Genomic DNA, 21,113 nt, shown 5'->3' on the forward strand with positions numbered 1-21,113 from the left:
AAAAAAAAACCACAACACAAGAATATACTTTTTAAGAATAAAAAGTAAAAACAGACAAATGTTGTACCTCCACACCTGTACCAATCCAGGCTACAAAACTATACAAATATTTTTCCCATACCACAATAAACTTTATAGTCAGTTTTTGCATTGTTTTTCCTTTTTAATTTTTTTTTTTTTTAAATCGTCCATCACACACACACAAAAAAAAAAAATTACCATATATACTCGAGTATAAGCTGAGTTTTTCATCACAAAGAATGTGCTGAAAAACCCTAATTCGGCTTATACTCGAGTAAAAAAAACCCTAAAAGTGTAATCCCCTTCTAACGCCCCCCCCAGGTCCTCTTCCATACATCGCGCCATGGTGCCTGCAACGGTCTGCGCGGGACACTGAGCCTATGCTGGGGCCGAGATGGATAGAAGAGGACCTGCCGGGTGGGCGTCAGAAGTACTTTTTTTTTTTTTTTTTTTTCCTACAGGCTTTATATTGGGGTAGGGGGCTGGCAGGCTATACACTGGGGGGGGGGGCTGTGATCCTATAGAGTCAATAGGATTTTCAAGTTTTTTGTGTTAAATTAGGGGTCTTGGCTTGTACTCGGGTCGGCTTATTCTCAAGTATATACGGTATAATAATTGCATTCAAAAAACTTTATGAACCCCAAATGTGTACAAATAAAATCTAAAAAAAGAAAAACCTAGAAATGTGTTATTTGTAGAGATGAGCGAGCACTAAAATGCTCGAGTGCTCGTTACTCGAGTTGAACTTTTCCCGATGCTCAAGTGCTCGTCTCGAATAACGAGCCCTATTGAAGTCAATGGGAGACTCGAACATTTTTCAAGGGGACCAAGGCTCTGCAATAAAATGTGTCATTTTATTGAGAAATAAGTCAGTCCTGTAAGTTTTTTTTTTTTTTTTTTTTTTTTTTTTTTTTTAATTTTATTTTTTTTTTCAATGGAATAATCGTGGAACTTCAAAAAGGAGAATGACCCGTGTTAAACAATGCAATGTGTTCTTCACACGTATTGTTCTTCACATACTATTGTGGAGAACACCTTTCTGTACTAATGTCTTCTGATAAGTTAGCATATGTACGGAAACATCTGCAATGTGTTCTTCACTGTGTTCTTCACTGTTTTCATTGTATTCTTCACTGTTCTACACTGTGTTTTGTTAAGTAAATGCTCGATCTCGAGCAGGCGAGATACTCGTCCGAGAAACGAGCCGTTTCGAGTACGCTAATACTCGAACGAGCATCAAGCTCGGACGAGTATACTCGCTCATCTCTAGTTATTTGCTTTATGCTTATTGACCCAGATATAAAAGTTATGATATTTAGGGTTGATGATATAGGCAGAAACCTCTACTCTGCACCGCTGAACTGTCCGGGCCCTCAGAGCACGGAAGCAGAAGGTTGTAAGGTGGTGTATTCGCAGTTAGGGCACCTGACCACTGCAAAGCATACAATACATCTTCTTCTGGGTCCATACTGTGTTCTGTAGAGCCTAAACCCATTCAATCAGATATTTATATCATTCGGAGAGTTTATCAATGTACTATTGGACAAACTTTTTGTGGCTCACATCATAGGTTGCATTTATATTGCCGTTTGTGCTACCATACAGATTTTACTGCGTACGTGAGACCTATACCAAGCACAGAGATTATCTACAAATTTATTAATTCATTTACAGCAAACGGCCCCAGAAGTCATGAATTGCTTTTTATTTCATTTTAGTGGTTATGCAGAAGGACAAACGGTTCATTGCTTTTTAATAAATGCATGCTGGGACACGGACACAAACAGACGTGTGTAACTTTGCCATCTCTAAATACATTTGTAACATGTTCTATACTGCCGGCATGGGAGGAGAATTAGATAGTTATCGATCAGGTTATGCTTTTAGGAATAGTAAGCAATTATTGTTGAGGCCAGAATTGCATCTTAACCCCTTAGGAGTTTAAGAATCTATTTATACACAATGCTGCATTTTCTAGTAGTTTGGAAGTAATGCATCTTGTAAGAATTACAGCATAATTTTATTTCCTTCTCTAATATAATACACTGTAGGTATAATACGCTGGAACGTATACAGTGCATGGAACTATAAACATGGAGTCCATTCTGATGCAGTGTCAGGAAAGGTTTGCTATAAATATTGCTCCAAAAAGTTAGCTTTCCTAAGTGCAATGCCATGGGAAGCCTTAAAGTCCAGCCTTAATAAATCACCCATTTCTGATCTGTCTCAGCCAGGAACCCAAGGAACTGGCAATGGATTTTTCTTTTTTTTTTCTTTTTGCAAGGGCAGGAATGAGTGTATGGCTCTTAATCACATTTGTGGACACAATAATAAATGGAACTATGTTGGTCCTGTTGACATCTTGTAGTGCAGCCAAAACCAATAACCTTGCTGATTATGACTTGATTCTCGCTCCTTTATTTTCTGTGCTGTACAGTGAGGCTGTTTAGTCTGCAGTACAGTCTACTCCTAGACCTGCATCATTGAAGAGCTGCACAAGTTATTTATATGGCTGTGCTCAGACATTTTCTCCTACTTGCTCCATTTCACCTCTGGCTTTGGAAATAACTGTGCTCGACACGGTAATGCAGAATTCAGGAGAAATGTGGTCAGATCTTGAGCTATGAACGGTAACAAAATGGATTCTGGGTTGTGTTACCTGAAGCAAGTAATAAAAAAGTAAAATGACTGTACAATTTATATATTGTACCAACATTGGGAGAGAAAAAAGAACTGGACCGCACATCATACAAGGATCTATTGCCATTCAGCTACATTTACAAAATGAACTCGGGGTTCTTGGTTACATTTTGATCATATTGCATAAGCCAGTCACTCGCCACTTCCCGGTGACCTTGTTCTAGTGCAGTGATGGCAAACCTTTTAGGGACAGAGTGCCCTAACTGCAACCCCAAGGCCCCCTCATTTATCGCGAGGCGCCAACCAAAAATAAAGCACTAACTTATTGCTTCCTGTTCTTCAACAACGTCCAATCATACTGGCCTCCTGAGGACACCAACATAGTAGAAAAAAAAAGATGGAATATTTGTGTCATTGTAGCTTTATTCCAGTGTCCCTCTGTACAGAGAGAATCATGAGGCCAGCAGGAGGTCCTCCAAAGATAATTTGGCCCTGTCTACACATTCCCCTCTTCCTACAGTCCCATGTACGTATCACTTTAAAATATCACTGAAAGCAGCATCTTTTAAGTTGTTTGGAACTGCTGGAAAATTCTTTGACTCCTGTCTGGTGTGCTTGGGCAATGGCCCGGGTGCCCACAGAAAGAGCTTGGAGTGCCGCCTCTGGCACCTGTGCCATAGGTTCATCACCACTGGGTCCCCACGCTGTAAAGCATGGCTTCTGTGGTGCGGTGCTGGTGGGGACCCGGTGCCTGGAGCCATGGGGGCTATGCCTGCCAGTATGGGAGCTGAGGGCCAACCGTTTCTGGATCCCTGCTGGTCCTGTGTTGCGGTGGATGCCATGTGATTCTGCACCTAATGGCGTAGAGACCCACTAGAACGGGGTCACCGTGTAGTGGTGAGCGGCTTATGTAATTTGATCAAAATGTGACAAGAACCTTGAGTTTGTTTTGTAAATGTAACCTAGTGGCAATAGATCATTGTATAATGTTTAGATGTGCGGTCCAGTTCTTTTTTTTTTTTTTTTTTTTTTTTTTTTCCCTCTCCAATGTTTATTATATATTGTGTATAAGGCTTTGCAGTAGTGTTGAAATATGATGTAGTGTAGGATAGGTGTAGTAGTAGTGTAGATAGAAACGGCAAACACACAGACCGTCAGACAGACACATATAGACACACAGAAATCACTTACTATTTACCTGACACTTGTCATCAGTCTTCTCTTCTTCAGTACTGCACAACTAGAACCTGTGGATGACATCATCTCTCAGGTCCTGGAAGGTCAATAGCAATACATGTGTGTTGGGAGCCGGCAAACATGCATCACTAGAGAGAGTAGGGCTGCGCTAGTCCCTAGGTGTTCCCCCAAGGACACAGATGGAGCTGAAAGCTCCTCAGTGGGCCCCTCAAAGTTAGGGGCCCCAGAGTCACTGCTTCCCCGGTAGCTACACCTCTGTTTAGGAATCTAGAGGCAGCTGACACTCAAAGATCGACTTTCTTCCATGTATTGGTCAATCTCTGAGTAGGACTGACCCCTGGACTCCTAAGGTAAGAGTGGGCTTTTACATTTAGTTATCAAAATAATAATTAGTGTGAAAGATTGTTTGACATATGTCTCAATCTACGCTTCCTGCTCTACAATATGCTCCCTGTAGAATGACCAATGTAAGCTCCCTTTTAATGTCTAGAACTGAATTGAAAGAGCTGCAACAAACTTGGCCCATGCATTATTACATAAGCAAAGTGTTGTTTCTTACAGTAATTTATTAATGTCCATTGGTGTTTTCTTTCAAGGTGCAGTGCAACGAGAGAAAAAATACCAAGTCCAGCCTGGTTTTGGTGATAGGCGTGGGGGTGTCATCAGTGCCCGAACCTATTTTTATGCGGATGAAGCAAAGTGTGACCATCACATGGAGACTTTTGTGAGATGCATTGAAGCTTCAGGTAGGTATATAAGTCTAAATTTAGAACTGCAGTATTTTATGTTTTTGCCAGTAAGCTTTATAGACCTTTTCTTTGAGTCTTACATTGGAGGCTTCTGCGGCTCCGACCCCTGTGTTTTGCACCAGTCTAAAGATTTAAGGTGACCCTCCATCTATCCAACTTTTAACATATTGGTGTTTTTACACATGATCTGCTAAAATGACATGTCCTTCGGTCTTAAAGATCTGAGGCTGTCTTGAGAACAAATTATCGCTCTCCGAAGACATCACAGGGAGTGACAATCACAGCCAAGATGGTCAAAGCCCATGCACTGCCAGCTGTTACATGCAATATGCAGCAAACACCCAATGGGGCACATTTACTTGCCCGTTCCTTGGAGTCCGACTATAACGCACTGTGCCGCGATTCACTAAGATCGTGCACCCGATATCCTGATGCATATAAGTGCATTGTCTTTCGACACAATTTGAATCTTAAATCCCGCGCTCAGTCTGACTCAGATTGTCAGACTGCACACCCCCCAATTGTCGCATGAAACCAGCGCAGCTGCACCACAATCCGATTGCGTGGGACGCCATCCCAACGCAAACCCCTGTTAAATACCTGTCAAAACTGCGCAAATCCTGAAACCGACAAAAGTGCGATCTGCGACCCTTTCTATGTATGCTGAGAGGCCCATGAGCCCTCTCCATACGCCTCCTACACGTTTTGACGTACTATTACGTCTGTTTTTGCAGCATTGTGTCTATGTACGATTTGAAATATTTTGATGTGTACAAAGTAGAGGCTATATAGGTAAACCTGAAAATAAATTTTAAAAACAAAATAAATTTTATGTACTTTTTTTTTCTCTATTGTAAGGGCTTCCAGTGACCTGGAAATATTATAAATGACTTTTGAAAATGCTCATGTTGCAATGGGGTGCCATCTTTATGGAACCTTTCCTTGTCGCTTTGCAATGAGCATTCCTGTAATTTATTTAAATGTAATGTTCCTTTGTAGTATGGTTGCTGTGCTCTGTGGCTGAATGGACAGGCTTGCTTGATCTTGAATTCCAGCTGGTATTTATTTGTTCTGTGATGCGTTTTCCAGCTAAAATGAGAGTGCACAGTGCGTAGCTAAATAACATCTCTGCAAGGAGTTGGGATACATGATGTTGCTATTTATTCTCTAAGCAATTAATGCTTACATTTGTTGTATTTTTTGTGTATCAAGACAACTCTGAGCTCAGGTAGTTCTAATATGAAATAGGCTTGGAGCCGGTTTGCCTATCTTCTGGAGAGTGATGACCTTTTATGAACTTCTGAAACTAATATCTTTCATAACTAGAAGATCTGGATGTTCCAGAGTTTTTTGTTTATTGGCTCCATTTTAGTGTTTAGTTGTGGGTGGAGGACAGCTGTTTTTTTTGTTTTTTTTATTGTAAGAGTGTGCAGTTTATGTAAGAAACTGAAGACTTTGTTTCCACTGGCATCTGTCAAGATGTGATTGTGGTTGGTGATAAGAGTAGATAATAGCATCGCCCAAAGAAAATTACTGGTGTTCGATTGTATTTGGTCAACCAGACCCAAGGCTTATGCCCCCTAAATGTGGGGGCAGGAGTGTTCGTCGGCAGCAGCATGAACGGGGCGATTGCCCCAGTGATGTTGCGGTCCTAATATGGATAGTGACATCACCATTTTCCCCTCCTGCCGAGCAATGTATGCATTGGGCTGGGCTGTGGGAATAGATAGAAATATGCTGCATTAGCTCCCCATAGCCGTCCATTGCCTCTGGAGGTTCAGAGATCTACTACAGGTACTCCCAGTCAAAGGCCGGTTATAACAAATCCAGACCTTCCCTGTCCCTCTTCCTCTGCCCTAATTACTAATATCCCCTCCGAATCTAAAGACTCGGGAGTCATTAGTAAAGACTATTTCATGTTTTCGGTATCTGAGGATGAACTTGCAGGTCGTCCATTGTTTCCTATTGATGACACCGAACACTTATTAAAGATGGTCAGGGCTGCTATGGACCTTGAGGAAAGGATAGAACCTAAGTCTATCCAGGATATCATGTTTGAAGGGTTATCGGTAAGGGGGAAACGTATCTTGCCTATACCAGAGAGTGGAAATGTCCATATCTAAAATCATTCATTTCAAGGACACTTAATGTAAGTATCCCTTTTGATTAAAAAAAAAAAAAAAAAACTTCCTCCTGAGGTTCCCCACCAAACATAGATGGTTCAATTACAAAAATCTCCCTTCTTTTTAAAGACATATGGGCCTTTAGGGACTCTATGGATAAGGTGGTGCGGGAATTCCTTAGAAAAGGCATGAGAATTGGCTACAGCTGCATTCAAAACAAATGTAGCAGTAGCATGTGTGGCCCCCTCGGTCCTGATGTGGCTCAATCAGTTAAGAGGGGATGTTCTTATATCTTCCATCACTAATGTACAGAAAGTTGCTGCATTCCTGGTGGTTCTATACACGCCATAAGACTATCGGTAATAATTCTGCTCTTAGGGCCTTACGGGTTGAAGAATTGGCCAGGAGATGTTGTTCGAATAAGTAAACTTTGGTGAACCTGGTGAAAGAACTTGGATATCATGGAGAAATTTGTTTAAAATCTAAAGTCTTTTTTCCAATTGTTGCATGGCCTCTATAGATCTCACAGATGTGTATTATCACCTATCTTTTCATCCACATTAAAAGATTAAAGTACCATACTTAAGAATAGCGATTCAGATACATACAGGAATGTTTCATTTTCAATACAGAGCCCTACCCTTCATTATTTCACTAGCACCAAGGGTATTTACCAAAATACTTTCAGAAATTGTAGCACATATGAGAGAAAATCAAGGATTATTCACTCCATTTCTGGACAATTTGCTTTTTGTCAGTCGTATAGATCATGCGGTAAGAGATCGTCAAAAATCCTTTTTTCCTCAGGAAAAGATAGGGAAGTTATAGTCCAGTAGATCCTAGAAATAAAAATATCCCCTTACGTTTCCATCAGAACAGCTATGTCCCTTCTAGGTCTACTTACAGCTACTATCCAGGTGGTTCCGTGGGCCCAATTCCATTCAAGAAATCTTCTAAATTCTCTACTGGGAAAAGTTGTCAAAACTCTTTAGACAGTGCTCTTCAGATTCCAGAGAAAATATCAGAATCCCTCAATTGATGTTTAGTGGGAAATAATTATAGAATCGGGTCTACGTTGGACTAACAGTCACAACCGTATTATTACCACAGACGCCTTTCCCAGAGGCTAGGAGCTCCTATTTTACAGCATAAGTTTCAGGGGAATCCGATATAATTTCACCTCTCTTCAAATTGCAGTTGCTAGCCATCCTAAATGGACTTCAGTCGTCACGGCTGCTCCTTGTAAAAAAAAGGGATTGCAGTCATATCAGACAATACTACAACCATAGCCTACATAAACAAACAAGGCAGCAGGAGATGTACTTCACTTGACTGGTGGCAGTCCACATAAGAGGCACAGAAAACATATAGGCAGACTTTCTAAGTTATCAGACCTTACGTTAGGGAAAGTGGTCTCTCAGCGAATCAATGTTCTTTCCTTCATAGGTCGAAACTAACTAGACATGTCATTCAAGGGTTCCTTCAAAGAGGTCTGGATAAAGGGTAAAAACCTGCCACCTTATTTCAGCACTGGCAGCATGTTTTTTGATGCCTTTCGTGATCTTCCCCACACACTTTCTTTAGATCTTATCGGTTAGATGTGGCAGGTTCTTCAGAATTATCTTTTAGGGAGGAAGTTTCTCTCCTCTATTATCCCTCCCTGAGTTTTTCTTCTCTCTGAAAATCTTTCTGGTGGTGCCATCGTGGTAAAGTAGAAAACGGTTACTCACTGGTAATGATGTTTCCTCTAACCATGACGGAACCTGGTGTTCTTCCTCTTATCTTGGAGTTGGTATCACAAGTGTTGCAGTAAAAAAATAATACCTGTAAAGGCGAGCCAATCTGGTCAATTTCCACAAAGGAGCTACTGAAGCTTTACTTGCTGTAAAAATGAAAAATTTGCATTGGAAGTTAAAAAAAAAAAAATCAATCCAGTATTGCATGGGCAACTTTGGTATTTAAATGAAATCTACTAACAAAATCAAACATGACAAACACCGGTAATCATGTATTTGCCATATGATGTTTATAATTTTTATTTTCTCTTGCAGGAGGAAGTTCTGAGGATGGATTTTCCGCCATTAAGCTGACCGCATTAGGAAGACCGCAATTTTTGGTAATTTAGTACTCTCTCTTTTATTCTCTGTCTCACCATTTGATGTTTGGAAATTTTTGTTCTTATCTAGATGGTTGGTACCTATATCCATTTTATTTGTGTTGCAAGCTTTTATTGTATTGCAGCACCCCCACAGGAAAAATTAAGCATTACACAGTGCCCATTTAAATCATTAGATTGTCAAGTAATGGGGGGGGGGGGCTAAAGTCCCCTTTCAAAATAATTTTTTACTTAAATTAAAATTTTGCAGTGATCCAGACATTGTCACCTCAATGGATGGGATAATTGCTGATGATTAAATCCTATCTGGTTTTTCTTTGGTCAATTAGTTACATAAATAAGGATTATTTTATAATCGTATTAAAGATAAAGAAGATTTAGCGCAATGTGTCTATTCACTCTGAGCTTTAGACCATACATGCAAAAGACAAAGCGGAAAAACAGATGTCTAATGTTGTGCTTTATTGACCGTCCTATTGAATTTGTAATTTAAGTGACTAGGAATGGGGGCTAATGTCTCTGGTACATAAGTCAATGCCACTTCAGACCTCGCTAATTTAAGAGACACAAAGGAAAACCACAACCGTTAATTGCAAGGTCTGTTACCGCTTCATCACTACTCACAAATCTACATAGGCTTTTCTAAATGGCTGTGGGCGTGCTCATAGAGGCTTGTTTGTAAATGTAGGAGTTACTTTATTTTAGGAGACTTTTTAGAATATTGATGTTATTTCATTAACGCCTTAATGACCAGGCCACTTTCATTTTTTGTTTTCACATTTTTTAACTTTTTTATAATTCTGCTTGCAGTGCCAGGGCTTGTTTTCTGTGTAGTATATTGTCCTTCTTGGTAAAAGCATTTCCAAATGTGATAATATTGTAGATAAAACACATTTGCGCCATATTCTTGTGGGCACTGTTTTTGCAGCTTTCATTGAGCGCTCAAAAATGACACACCTTCTTTATTCCTTGGGCCGGAAAGATCACGAGGATACCAAATTTATATAGGTTCTATTATGTTTTAATAGATTTTAAATAAATGAAAACATTTTGTCCAAAACAATTTTTATTCATTTTTGCCATATTTTGACAGCAGGAAAATGGTTAATTCCCTTGATTGTTATCGGAATCGATTGCATGTGTTGACTGCATAATGCAGCCAACACCCACAGTGTTTTAATGAGGGCTCAGCCCGTGAGTCATGCATCCTTAATGCATTATGACGTTAATCCTTTAAGAGGTTAGTGTGTGTAGAAAAAGTAGATCATCAATTCTGCTTTTGGGTTTTTTAGCTTTTTTTTAGGGGGAGTTTACTGCACCATAAAATATATTGTTTAATTAGGAAAAAAGTGATACATTCTGTGTAGGTGCCCTGGGTAAAATAAAATGCAGTTATATTCCAGCATTGTAGCTGGAGCGCTCCGATGCACTGGTGTATGAGAGCAGAAGGGAGGGATATGCGGTTTAGTGAAAAAATCTGAGTAACAGCAGTTCACATTAGCAACCCAGTGGTCAGATATATAGCAAAGGGGAGGTGGTGCAGAGATAAAGCAACATAGCAGACATATTTTTCTTTCTTCAAATGTTGGTAGACCTCAAGGTCCCACCTCCATCCTGGTGCTAGAATATATATTTTTTTTATCAGTCCTGATGCTACATATAAACGCATAGGGGCAAGTCCGGAGACTTAAAGCGAACCCGTCATGCAAAATAACCCCAGCCTAAACTAAATCTATTTTCATAAACTGGCATTAGAGAGCATTGCCTCTATCCCTTCATTGTCCCTCCACTCGCCTGTAAACCTAAGCAATGAGGTCCTAAAGCTGTATGCAAATGACTTGTGAAATGTCCAATGAGTCATTAGCATATTCAAGCTGTCCAGCTTATTCATGAGTGGGAGGTACAGCCACACCCCCAGTGCTTGACTGACAGCTGCTCCATGTAATGGCTACTCCATATGCTTGCTGCTGGCCACGCCCCCTGCAGCCTGTGTGTGTATGTGAAAGATACAACAGCTCCAGGCAGCCATGGTATAGCAGAACATGTCAGGTACTTGTGTAGCTGATGTCTGTGTCTCTGTGTATTAGGAGGATGCAGCATGTCAGCAGATGCAGCACACACACTAGCAATGCTTTACTATACATTACACACAGACATGAGCAGGGGGTGGAGAGGGGAGGGGAAACAGGAGTGACATCACTGCCTCTGACCATGTGACCAGCCTCATTTACATAATAAAGAAAAGATTATTTTATAATTATTAATGTATGAAATTACTAGATAAAGGCTGGGGTGGAATCCATGTGAGCTGCTCCAACAGTTAGTAGTGACAGGACAAGTGACACAGACCTGATGACAGGTGTCCTTTAAGTCCAGAGCTGAGATCCATCACCAGGACTCGGCTCCATCTCTACCAGCCCAGCCTGAAGCTACTACCAGGCTGTGTGTAACCTTCCTGTGGACCATGACTCTTCCAGCTTGAGGATCTGCTGTTAATTGTTTGGCCGTTGCTTGCTGTTAAATAAAGAACTGTAAGTTGATTTGCACAACGTTGCCTACAACTGATCCCTGGATCCATGCTGCTTACCATCATGGGCTTCCCCATCCATCACCCAGGGATTCATCCAACAAACAACTCAGGGGTTGCCCCAGGGAGAAACCATTGCATCAGCCTCTCCCTCCATATTTTTTGCACACACCACCAAGCACCGTGACCACAGCGTCTCCAAAGCTGCCCTACCCAGCCGCTCCGGTATTCTGGGCACCAGCTGCCTCCAGGCCCCCAAGAAAACGCTTGGCCCAAGTGGGGGATGGTGTACTTTATATGGTCAATATCTCTGGTAGACTACCAACACGTGCAGACCGTTGTGAAATAATCTTTATAGAAGTCACAAATTCTGGGTGGTATGGAGATCTGGGAAATTTTATGGAAAGGTTGGTCATTTGCTCTCTTAGTGCAGGAATAGTACTTGACAATTTTGTAGTTTGACAACGGATGTTAAACTGCTGAAGCAAAGCACTCCCATTAAGAAATGCAACTATTATGAAGGGACTACTATTGTCCACCTTCTTCTATTGCTCCAAGAGCCAGTTCTAATGCTTTTCTGCAGAGAGTCTGGGTTAGCATTGGCATTCAGATTGGACTGTGACCTTCCCCTACTAAGTTCTGATGTTCTCATTGCTTCATTACAAACATTATAATTGTAGGTAATTTGGTACCAGTAGAAGAGGCGCCAAAGTGCGGACAATTTGCCATTACCCTGTTTTCTGTTCATTGACTTTCCTTTCTTAGACCCCTTTTTTATAGGTACTGAGCAAAGTCTCCCAGAATCTTTGAAGTTGTTCAATCTCTTAGATTTGTCCTTTTTTTTTTTCCCCTTCTTCCAACAAATTAATTTCACCTTCAAAAACGGACTTGTCCAGGGCCCATGTAACAAGATAATAAGGTAATATTATTCACTCCATAATGTTCTAGCTGATCAGTGTATGAAAGGAGCTGAGCCAGTTATCTGTCACATCTAAGAATGAACCCCCTGAAGTTTTATCCTTTATGCTTCGGACATTTTTTAATGGGAAAACAACTGTGCAATGCAAACTTGGCAAGCGCTTGTTTCCATAGAAAAGCGCGTGACTTAACAATGCGGGCATACCCTGTAGCAATCCAAGTAATTTACCATTTCCATTTAGATATAATTTGTCCTAAATTAGCTCTTTAATTTGGTATCCTCTGCTGCCTTCCCTTAATGCCACCATTGTTCTTCGTTCTTGTTATATTTTCTCTGTATCACGTTAAAACATATTAAAGCCATTAATTGTGCAGCGTTTTCATGGAGCCATATGAGACACGAATAGGAGGTAAAATGGATGAGATGGTATATCCCCGCTTGTGTTGTAATGTGTTCTTCTTTATCTTTCCTGTCCTTTCAGTTGCAGTTTTCTGAAGTGCTTGTAAAATGGCAGAGGTTTTTCCACCAGCTAGCAGCAGATCAGGGCAAAGCTGGACTCGCTGCTGTTGAAATTGAACTGGAAGTCGAGAAGTTAAAGGTAAGATAATGACCTTTGATCCAAGTTCTGAAGCTCATGTACACTATTTAGAAGCTACAGAAATACTGAAGCATACCTAAAATAGAGTTTCAGTGAGACTGATGGATCCTCGACTAATTACTGATTGAAGGGTCTCCTCTCTACCTTTTGCAGTGGCTGTACTTCATACTGTTGCTAGGTCCCAATTAAAGTCTTTGGGATTGTGAAGTAATGAAGAGGTGCAGCAGCCATGGCCCCTTCCATTAGCTGATCAATGGGTCATCCACAAGTACACCGATCTGATATTTTTAAGTGGGTTCTATCATGACTGACATTCAACTCTGAGGTTCCAAAAGATGCGATCTCCTGTAACCTTTAAATTGCGTTTCTAAAAGCCGACCCCAGTTCTCCCGTACAATAGTGGTTCCTAGTGGTTGGACATTTCCCTACCCTGTGGATTAGAAGATAATCTATTGTGTGAGAACACCTTTAAGGATAAGCTATCAATTTCAAAGTCTCAGACTCCGTTTTTTAATTTTTTTTTTTTTTTGATAAATTATGTTTGTTCTTTTTGTGAACCCTCCTAATGGCTTTTCTTGGTAGATGGGTTTTTTCAGAATTTAGATGGGACACATCACATCAATCATTGTTATGTGGTGTTTAAACTAGTTACTTTGTTTACTCTTCATTTTCACATGGACACCTACAAACCTAGCGAATGACGACCCAAATAAATTTTTAATAAGTTGGTAATGAGAAAGTGACTTTGCTCCGTAACTCAGACTTTCCAGGACGATCAGCTAAACTGAATTTCACTTTACTTAAGCAAGTGACATTTTTGTTTAATTAGAAAACTTTTTTTTTTTTAAGCTCTTATTTTTCACTTCCTAGCTTCAAAAAATCCATAACTTTTTTTTTTCTTCCATGTACTAAGCTGTATGATGGCTTATTTTATACGTAACAAATTGTACTTCCTAGTAGAGGCACTTTATATGCCATGCACTGGGAAGCTAGAAAAAAAAGTGTTTTTACGGCTTACACTGTGCGCTCCAAACAACACCTTTACTTTATTCTTTGGATCGGTACAATAATGAGGATAACAAATGTATATAGGTTTAATTGGGTTTTAATATTTTTTTTAAAGATTAAAACATTTTTGTTAAGAAAATTTTTTAGTTTGATTCACTATATTCTGACTGGGCATGAGCATGGTCGCACACCATACAACTGCAATCGTTACACCCCTGTATACATCTGTTAGGAGGATTACTTTCTCTTACTGAAAGCATGTTAACAGTATAGGACCATATTCCCAAGGCTGTACAAATTTTCATTTTAGGAAATGCAGCTTATATACTATGTGGTTTACTATGGACTGAACACAGCTGTCTGAAACATACTAAACCCCTTGTGACCACCCATATGGATTTCACGGTCGGTCACTAAGGGGCCTCGGGCTTTTCCCAAGTTCTGCACCCAATTGTCCGGATCAACGCTTTTTTGCTGTTGTAACACATAAAAAAGTTATCAAAAGGTTCCATGGTCCTCAAAATGGTAGCATTGAAAACGTTCGCTTGTCCCAGAATAAATGACACCTCAGCCAACTCATTATTCCTAAGTGTGAAAAATGTTATTGGAGTCAGAATATGGGAAAATGAAGCCTTTTTTTTTCTTTTGTACAAAATACTTACATTTTTTTAATCTATTAACCCCTAATTAAACCTATAAAAAAGAGCCAACAAGAAAATGGTTAAAATGCGCTTTCTTGTAAATTTTTCTAAACAACATTTTCCCAGTACACGGCATGGAATAGAACTGTAACAAGGAAAACAAGCCACACAGCTCTGTACACAGAAAAATTCTTGTGTGCGATTAACAGCAAAATGGAAAAAGCTCATCAGTGGCAAGGGGTTTTAGTGTCCCCTATACCACATTATAAAAAGTTTACAAATTCTCTGGGGGTTGTGGTACCTAAGACCACGGTCACACGGGCTTTTTGAAACGAAATCCAAAGGCTCCACCCGTGAATCACATGTTTGGGTAACTTTGTGTGAAGGAAATAATATATTGCCTCAACATACGATTTCAGGAGCCTTTGAATTACGTTTCAAAAGGCAACCAAAATGTCACTCCTTAATGTGGCCTCAGGGGCTCTGCAAATACGTCCTGGCACATGACAACAAAATCTGCCCTACAGAATCTCAATAGCTCTCAATCCCCTCTGGTCCCGGCATGTGCTCAGAGAGCAGGTTACTTCCACATGTGGGGTATCCTTTACTTTGAAGAAACTGCAAATTTGTAGATGGATTTCCTACTTTTATTCAGTTTATGTGGGTAAATTTTACAGCTAAATGAACACATTAATGATAGATATTAGTGAATTCCAAATTAAACCTTCATTTTGTTTTGAAGTTCTGCAAAAAGGGTTAACAAGCTTCCTACCTGCTGTTGTGAATAGTTTGAGGGGTGAATTTAAAAGAACGGTGTGATGTGTGTGTGTGTGTGTGTGTGTGTGGGGGGGGGGGGGGGGGGGTTATATTAACAGAATTTCCAACTTCCACATTTTAGAATTTTGAAATTCACCTATTCTTCATAAATACATGCTAAATATGTCAACCAAAATTTCCCACTAACTTAGTACAAAATGTCACGAAAAAACAAACTCAAAAACACTTGATAATTTGTATGATGAAATATAATACAATTTTTTCAATATACTATCTGTATCAATTCCTCACGGTTTTCTAGATCTCTCTTGCTCTCCTTCTATAGGAAGCTTCATTGTTTATTTCCAGTATGCGGTAATCTGTCCATGGTCACACAGGTGCTGCGGCTCGTTAGATCACAGAGTAATCAGAGGTGTGGGTTATAACGATCCTCGCACCTGTGTGACCATGGTCAGATTTCTGTCCACAGGAAATAAACAAACAAGCTTTCTGTAGAATGACAGCAAGCAGAGATCTAGAAAAGCGTGAAAATTGGACATTTTTTTATAACTTTTCATTATTCAAACAATATGTATTAGTTTTTGAATTGGGAATACCCCTTTTAAAGCATTCTTAAGTTATAGCCGGATAATGTGACACATGCTGGTTTTGAAAACATAGGCCTTGGTCATCTGGGCACAAATGAGGTTGGTCACTAAGAGGTTAAACCTTAACTAAACTTTTAAACTTATAAATGAATAGTGCAGATTATAATCGTAAATGTTGTAATATGCTTTATTAAAGAAGTGTGTTTCTGTGTCCTTCTTTTTCCTCCACCTGCCTTTCTTATTTAAGCAAACACGTCACTGGCAATGCCATTTTTAGCTGCTGACGGGTTCCAATAGCCTATTCTATGCTGATTTTAAAAGTACCTTTGTCAGTAGTTTATATAGTTTAATTCACCTTGCTCCCTGCCAGCAGCATGAGTTAGATCCCTGGGGACAAAAAGGCAAGCCATCTCTGTATTAAAAATGGTCAGGGCCGTCAACAATCTTTATTAGCCCCTTAGTGACTGGTTGGTTACTGTTGCAACTTTCAGTCCTGGTCCCAGTTGGTAAAGCGTCTCTGGAGCACAAACTACTAGTATAAATGGCGCACAGAGCAGACCAGTGTAAGAGGGACATTCATGAGTACAGTTTTTGATATTTGGGTAGAGATTGTTTGTAGAGTTTTCTACCTTGTGTTGTCTAAGTAACTATATTATACATTAACAGTGGTAAATGCCATTATAAAAGGTTTAGAAAAAATGTTCTGTAACTGTTACGTGTCCTTTGGAAGTATATTCTCTTTATGGCTGCTTAACTTCTAACTGTAGCAAAGCATAGTCCGGCTCCCTCTAGTCTCTAATGTATATTTATCTCCGCCGTGTTTGTTTCTTTGATCCAGAAGCTGTACAGCCAAATAAATCAGATTTGTGTTCCCTTACAGGAGAGCCTGGCAAATCTTGGAATTGCTACAAAAGATGAAATTCATAACTGGTTTACGGGTGAGAATCTTGGACTATCAGGGTACGCATCGCTGATTAAATTGTGCTTTTTATATCCTCCAAATGTACAAAGTGCCAAATATCCATGTTTCACTTTATCCCTCCGTTGTAAAATGGAAATGTCTGCCATTAATCCACACCATTAAGTACCTTTGTTTTATAACACTTTCTTGCTCAGTGTAAAATTTCTTGACTCATACTTTTCATGGATGTTATTTCTAATTATTTTGTGCCTTTAGAAAACTATTGTGCCAGGCTTTAGTGTAATACAGCTTTTAAAAGGCTTCATGTAGGCTCATGGCCTCCATTGACTTGTATTGTGCACAGGCATGTTGAGGCGCCGGTCCTTGCCGCACCAGGAACATATTTGGACATGACTGACTGTGGCCCATTTTGTGGACACTTTCCTAACTGTAATACAGCTTACTGCCATTGAGATTCATGTCCAGGGCACAAAAACAATAGACTAATGCCACAACATAATTATATAGCCGTTTTGTTTACTTGATGTGTGTAGGTTAATTGAATTTCCTGTCAATTAGTTCACACCCTTTATAATATTGGCACAATTGTACTCACAACATTGTATGCTCCAGTTACTTGCAGTGGTACTATGTATTAAATTAGCTTTCCCAGAGTATGAGTCATGTGTGATCTAAATAGGAATTTCTTCCTATAATTCTGTTATGCAAGGTGACGGATGAGAATAAAAGTCTGTCCCTATGGGGTTACATCATGTGCATTTCATTCTGTTAAATCAGTCCCTTAGAATTAGTTGCTTCAGTCTTTTACAGGAAGAAAAAAGTTATTTTTTAAAAAAAATCTCCAATTTTGCTATAGTGGATTTGCATATAGTTTTGACACTTTATTAGAGTTTGACGTAAAACGTCTCCTGGCTAAGTGTGCCTTTGGGAAAACCTGGATTTCTTTAAAAGTTAGTGTGATTAGTGGGGTTAACAATTCTAGGTCCTGCATCAGATTTGCAATTTTGGCAAGAGATCTTGGGAGGTCAGTTACACAAAAATGAATTTCCAAAGCATCTACAGTCAAACAGGTGCATTTCAAAGAAAGTCTTCTGGGAGAAACGTTAAGATAACAGTTTAGCGCCAGCTGGCAGAAATATTGGCATGCTTCATCTATGTATTGCTTTTTATTCAAATAACTTTTAGGAAACATGTATTTATTCAAGATTCAGATACATAAAATGTTACATTTATGATAGCAGATCCGTGTAATATTCCGGCTAGAAGTGCGTACTACTAATAGCCAAACATGGAAAAGATACATTGGTCTCCAAGTTTCTTTCTGGCTATATATGTGATTAGAATACTCCTGACAGTGTAGACTAACAACTACTTACATATGAAAAGTCTACCCTTGGGCTTATCTTTCTGAAAACAATTCAAATGTTACGCCCGCTAATCGAATGGAAATATATTTGCATAATCATTGGTAAAACTACCAACCATGGTAGCCATAGGAGTTGCTCACAGGGCCCACTTGGTGAACTCAGAGAAAGTTAAGTGGCAGAGGCGTCGTTGGTGGTGTCATTGCGTCAGGAAGCAGGACTTCTGCGGGCGAACAAGGTGAGTATGCAAGAAATGATGGGAAAGGGGCCAATTAAAGAGGTGAATATGAATGGGGGGTATTGAAAGAGATGCATTAGGGGACATAAGTTGAGGAGGGAGGCCACAGAATGGAAGACATAAGTTGAGGGGTTACAGAAAGGAGCATTTTTAGTGGAGGTCCAACAGTCATGAGTGATCCATAAAAAAGGTGCGGCTACTAATGTGTAAGTGGGGCTACTAATAGCCAAATATGGAAAAGATACTAGATCCCATAGTGCTCCACACCAGCAGCAAGAGAATACCCTCGTCTGTAGAATGCCGTAGAACTGTTGTACATGCCGCACTGAAGCCGGCAGATGCGATGTGTGTATCATCACGTCTGCTGCCTTCAGAGCCGCTGAACACAGGCGTTAAGAAGAAGACTGCTGTTCAGTTCACGTAAGCAGGGAAAGGGGAGTAACGAGTACCCTAGACCCTGTGCTGCTAACCTGACCGCCACTGTATAGGGGCATGGAAATGGACCGGATAACTCAGGGCCTTAAATTTGACACCCATGTCTTAAAGCACTGGATTCCCTTTACAATGATATGGCAGCTTACTGGACTCAGTAGCTTACTCAGGGCCCCTTTACGCATACAATCTGCCACACTGAAATAGAGGATGTGCACTATTATATACATATTATTCTGCACATTGTACAGTATACTATGTATATACCCGTGCACATCTTCCACAGTACACGCATGAGCCAGCAGTGCAGACAAGAAGTGTCGAATTCGGGGACAGCAGGATGGCGAGACTAGGTATGTCTCATCTCTACTTCTTGCCGTCTTCTTACCCCACATGGTCTGCAGCTACTGGCACAGATGTTTATAAATGTATATATCAGTGCATAAATGAGTCCCTAAATGGGTGTATGTGTATAACTGCACAAGTATAACTATATATGTATTTTATAAGTGGATAATGGCGCCCTATTCAGAAGTCTGGTTTGGGGCCCTGTCTCTCCTAGTTACGCTCCAGTAGTAGCCATAAAACCCACCATCTATGGCTCTCCATAAAATAAACATTTTTAATATCATCTAATAGGGAGAAGGACTGCCATTATTTTGAACCTCTTCCCCTATAGGGCAGCTGCATAAATTGTATATATGATATTTCTGCTCTTGGGTGTATGTCCTTTTGAGCAGTTTTCTCACAGCATTATGTATTGCTTGTCTTTAGAATAGTTTTGAAAGAATCATATACTTTGCAACATGTTGTGAGTGGATTGCAAACTTCTATATGATTATGCAATGTGTATATATTATTTATACATACAGATTGCAGAACTGTGTACAACTTTTTACAGCCATGAAAAAAAAATAATGGCATAAAGTGTCCCTTAATGAATAATGCAGTTGTGAACTTCAAGCTATTTGGGAATGTAAGTAAAAGTGAAAAGGTGGTGAAACTAGACCTGTAAGTAATAACCTTGCTAACAAAATTCGAGCAAAACCAGGTGAAACCAGCAAAAATGAGTGCGAGCTTGTCGCAGCTGCGCTTCCTCTTGAAACCGTTAGTTATTGTAGCTTTGTTCCCAAGTCACTCAGTACAGCACACAATGCCTTCCCCTGACCATTATTGTTATCACATCATGGCACCTTTTAAGAGATTAGGTACTTGACAAAACATTCTTTCAGAAAATTGTTTGAATGAAGTGGATTTTTTCTAGTGAGCCCTCTAAAAAGCACAAAAGATCTCTTCACAAAGTAAAACGATTGCAAAATGTGATGTAAATAGGACAACCTGAAAAATCCTTAACAATACTTGAGCGCTCAATATGGCTTTGTCTTCACTGATGAATTCGTGCTTTGGTAGACTAGGATGACTTGAATGTGCCACCATATCGAAGGGCAATATTTGACAGCTACAGGTCTTTAAATGGCAACATTTATTCTGCTGTTTTAACTAGAGCTATAGTAGATTTATAGTGATTTGTGATGGATTATGGACTGGCATCCTTCTGATTGACTGCTTGAAGTGGTCATGGCTCTTCATTGGATGCCACTTCAGCACAGTCACAGGCCGGCCCTATTAAACATAAGAATATAGGCAGAAATTTATGATACACCGGCGCCTGTGTGCTGGCGACTGCCAAAACAAAGTATTTTATTTACAGCACCATTAGCCATTGTGATTGGCTGCCTACTCATTCTCTTATATGCACTTCTTCCAGCGCTAGGCTAGGGCCTAATGTAACGTTGAGGCCATGCTGATGTGTAGAAGAGCTTCCACACTAGACCACTGACTAAAAGGAATTGGACAGAATCCATTCCAATGAGCCAGAATCAATTAAAAGAAATTATAACTTGGCTACTCTCAAGCTTTATGCTTCATAGTTCTTCTAACTGCAAACCAGTTGTCATGATATTTATGTTTCATATGTTACAACATCTGCTTCTTCTGTAGAAGTCGGGAAGGCTGCTAAATGGACCACAGTATTTCAGACTTAAATGGCATTGTACAATAGTTGGCATAAAATAATTCAAATGTGATATTTCCCCTTCCTTGTTGGGATTAAGTCACAACAGACCTGACTTTAGCGTTTCACCTTTGCATTATTCATGTTTGTCTCGTAGGCTATTATGGGCAACTAGTTCTCAACCAGTTATACAAGGGCCAGCTCCTGTTATACTTGTATGATGTCTTTATTAACTGGGTA

The 21,113-nt window shown here is 39.9% G+C and overlaps 1 protein-coding gene across 2 annotated transcripts in view; it reads left to right on the plus strand.

Moving 5' to 3' along the window:
• Nucleotides 1-21,113, plus strand: part of PRODH (proline dehydrogenase 1) — a 79,416-nt gene that overhangs the window by 40,348 nt on the left and 17,955 nt on the right. For both annotated transcript variants that reach the window (XM_072146522.1, XM_072146531.1), the window contains 4 exons: nt 4,455-4,604; nt 8,782-8,846; nt 12,774-12,890; nt 16,784-16,863. In XM_072146522.1, coding sequence (XP_072002623.1) covers nt 4,455-4,604; nt 8,782-8,846; nt 12,774-12,890; nt 16,784-16,863 — 412 coding nt within the window. The remainder of the gene's footprint in view (nt 1-4,454; nt 4,605-8,781; nt 8,847-12,773; nt 12,891-16,783; nt 16,864-21,113) is intronic.

The sequence above is a fragment of the Engystomops pustulosus genome, chromosome 1, assembly GCF_040894005.1.
Source record: "Engystomops pustulosus chromosome 1, aEngPut4.maternal, whole genome shotgun sequence".
Lineage (NCBI taxonomy): Eukaryota > Metazoa > Chordata > Amphibia > Anura > Leptodactylidae > Engystomops > Engystomops pustulosus.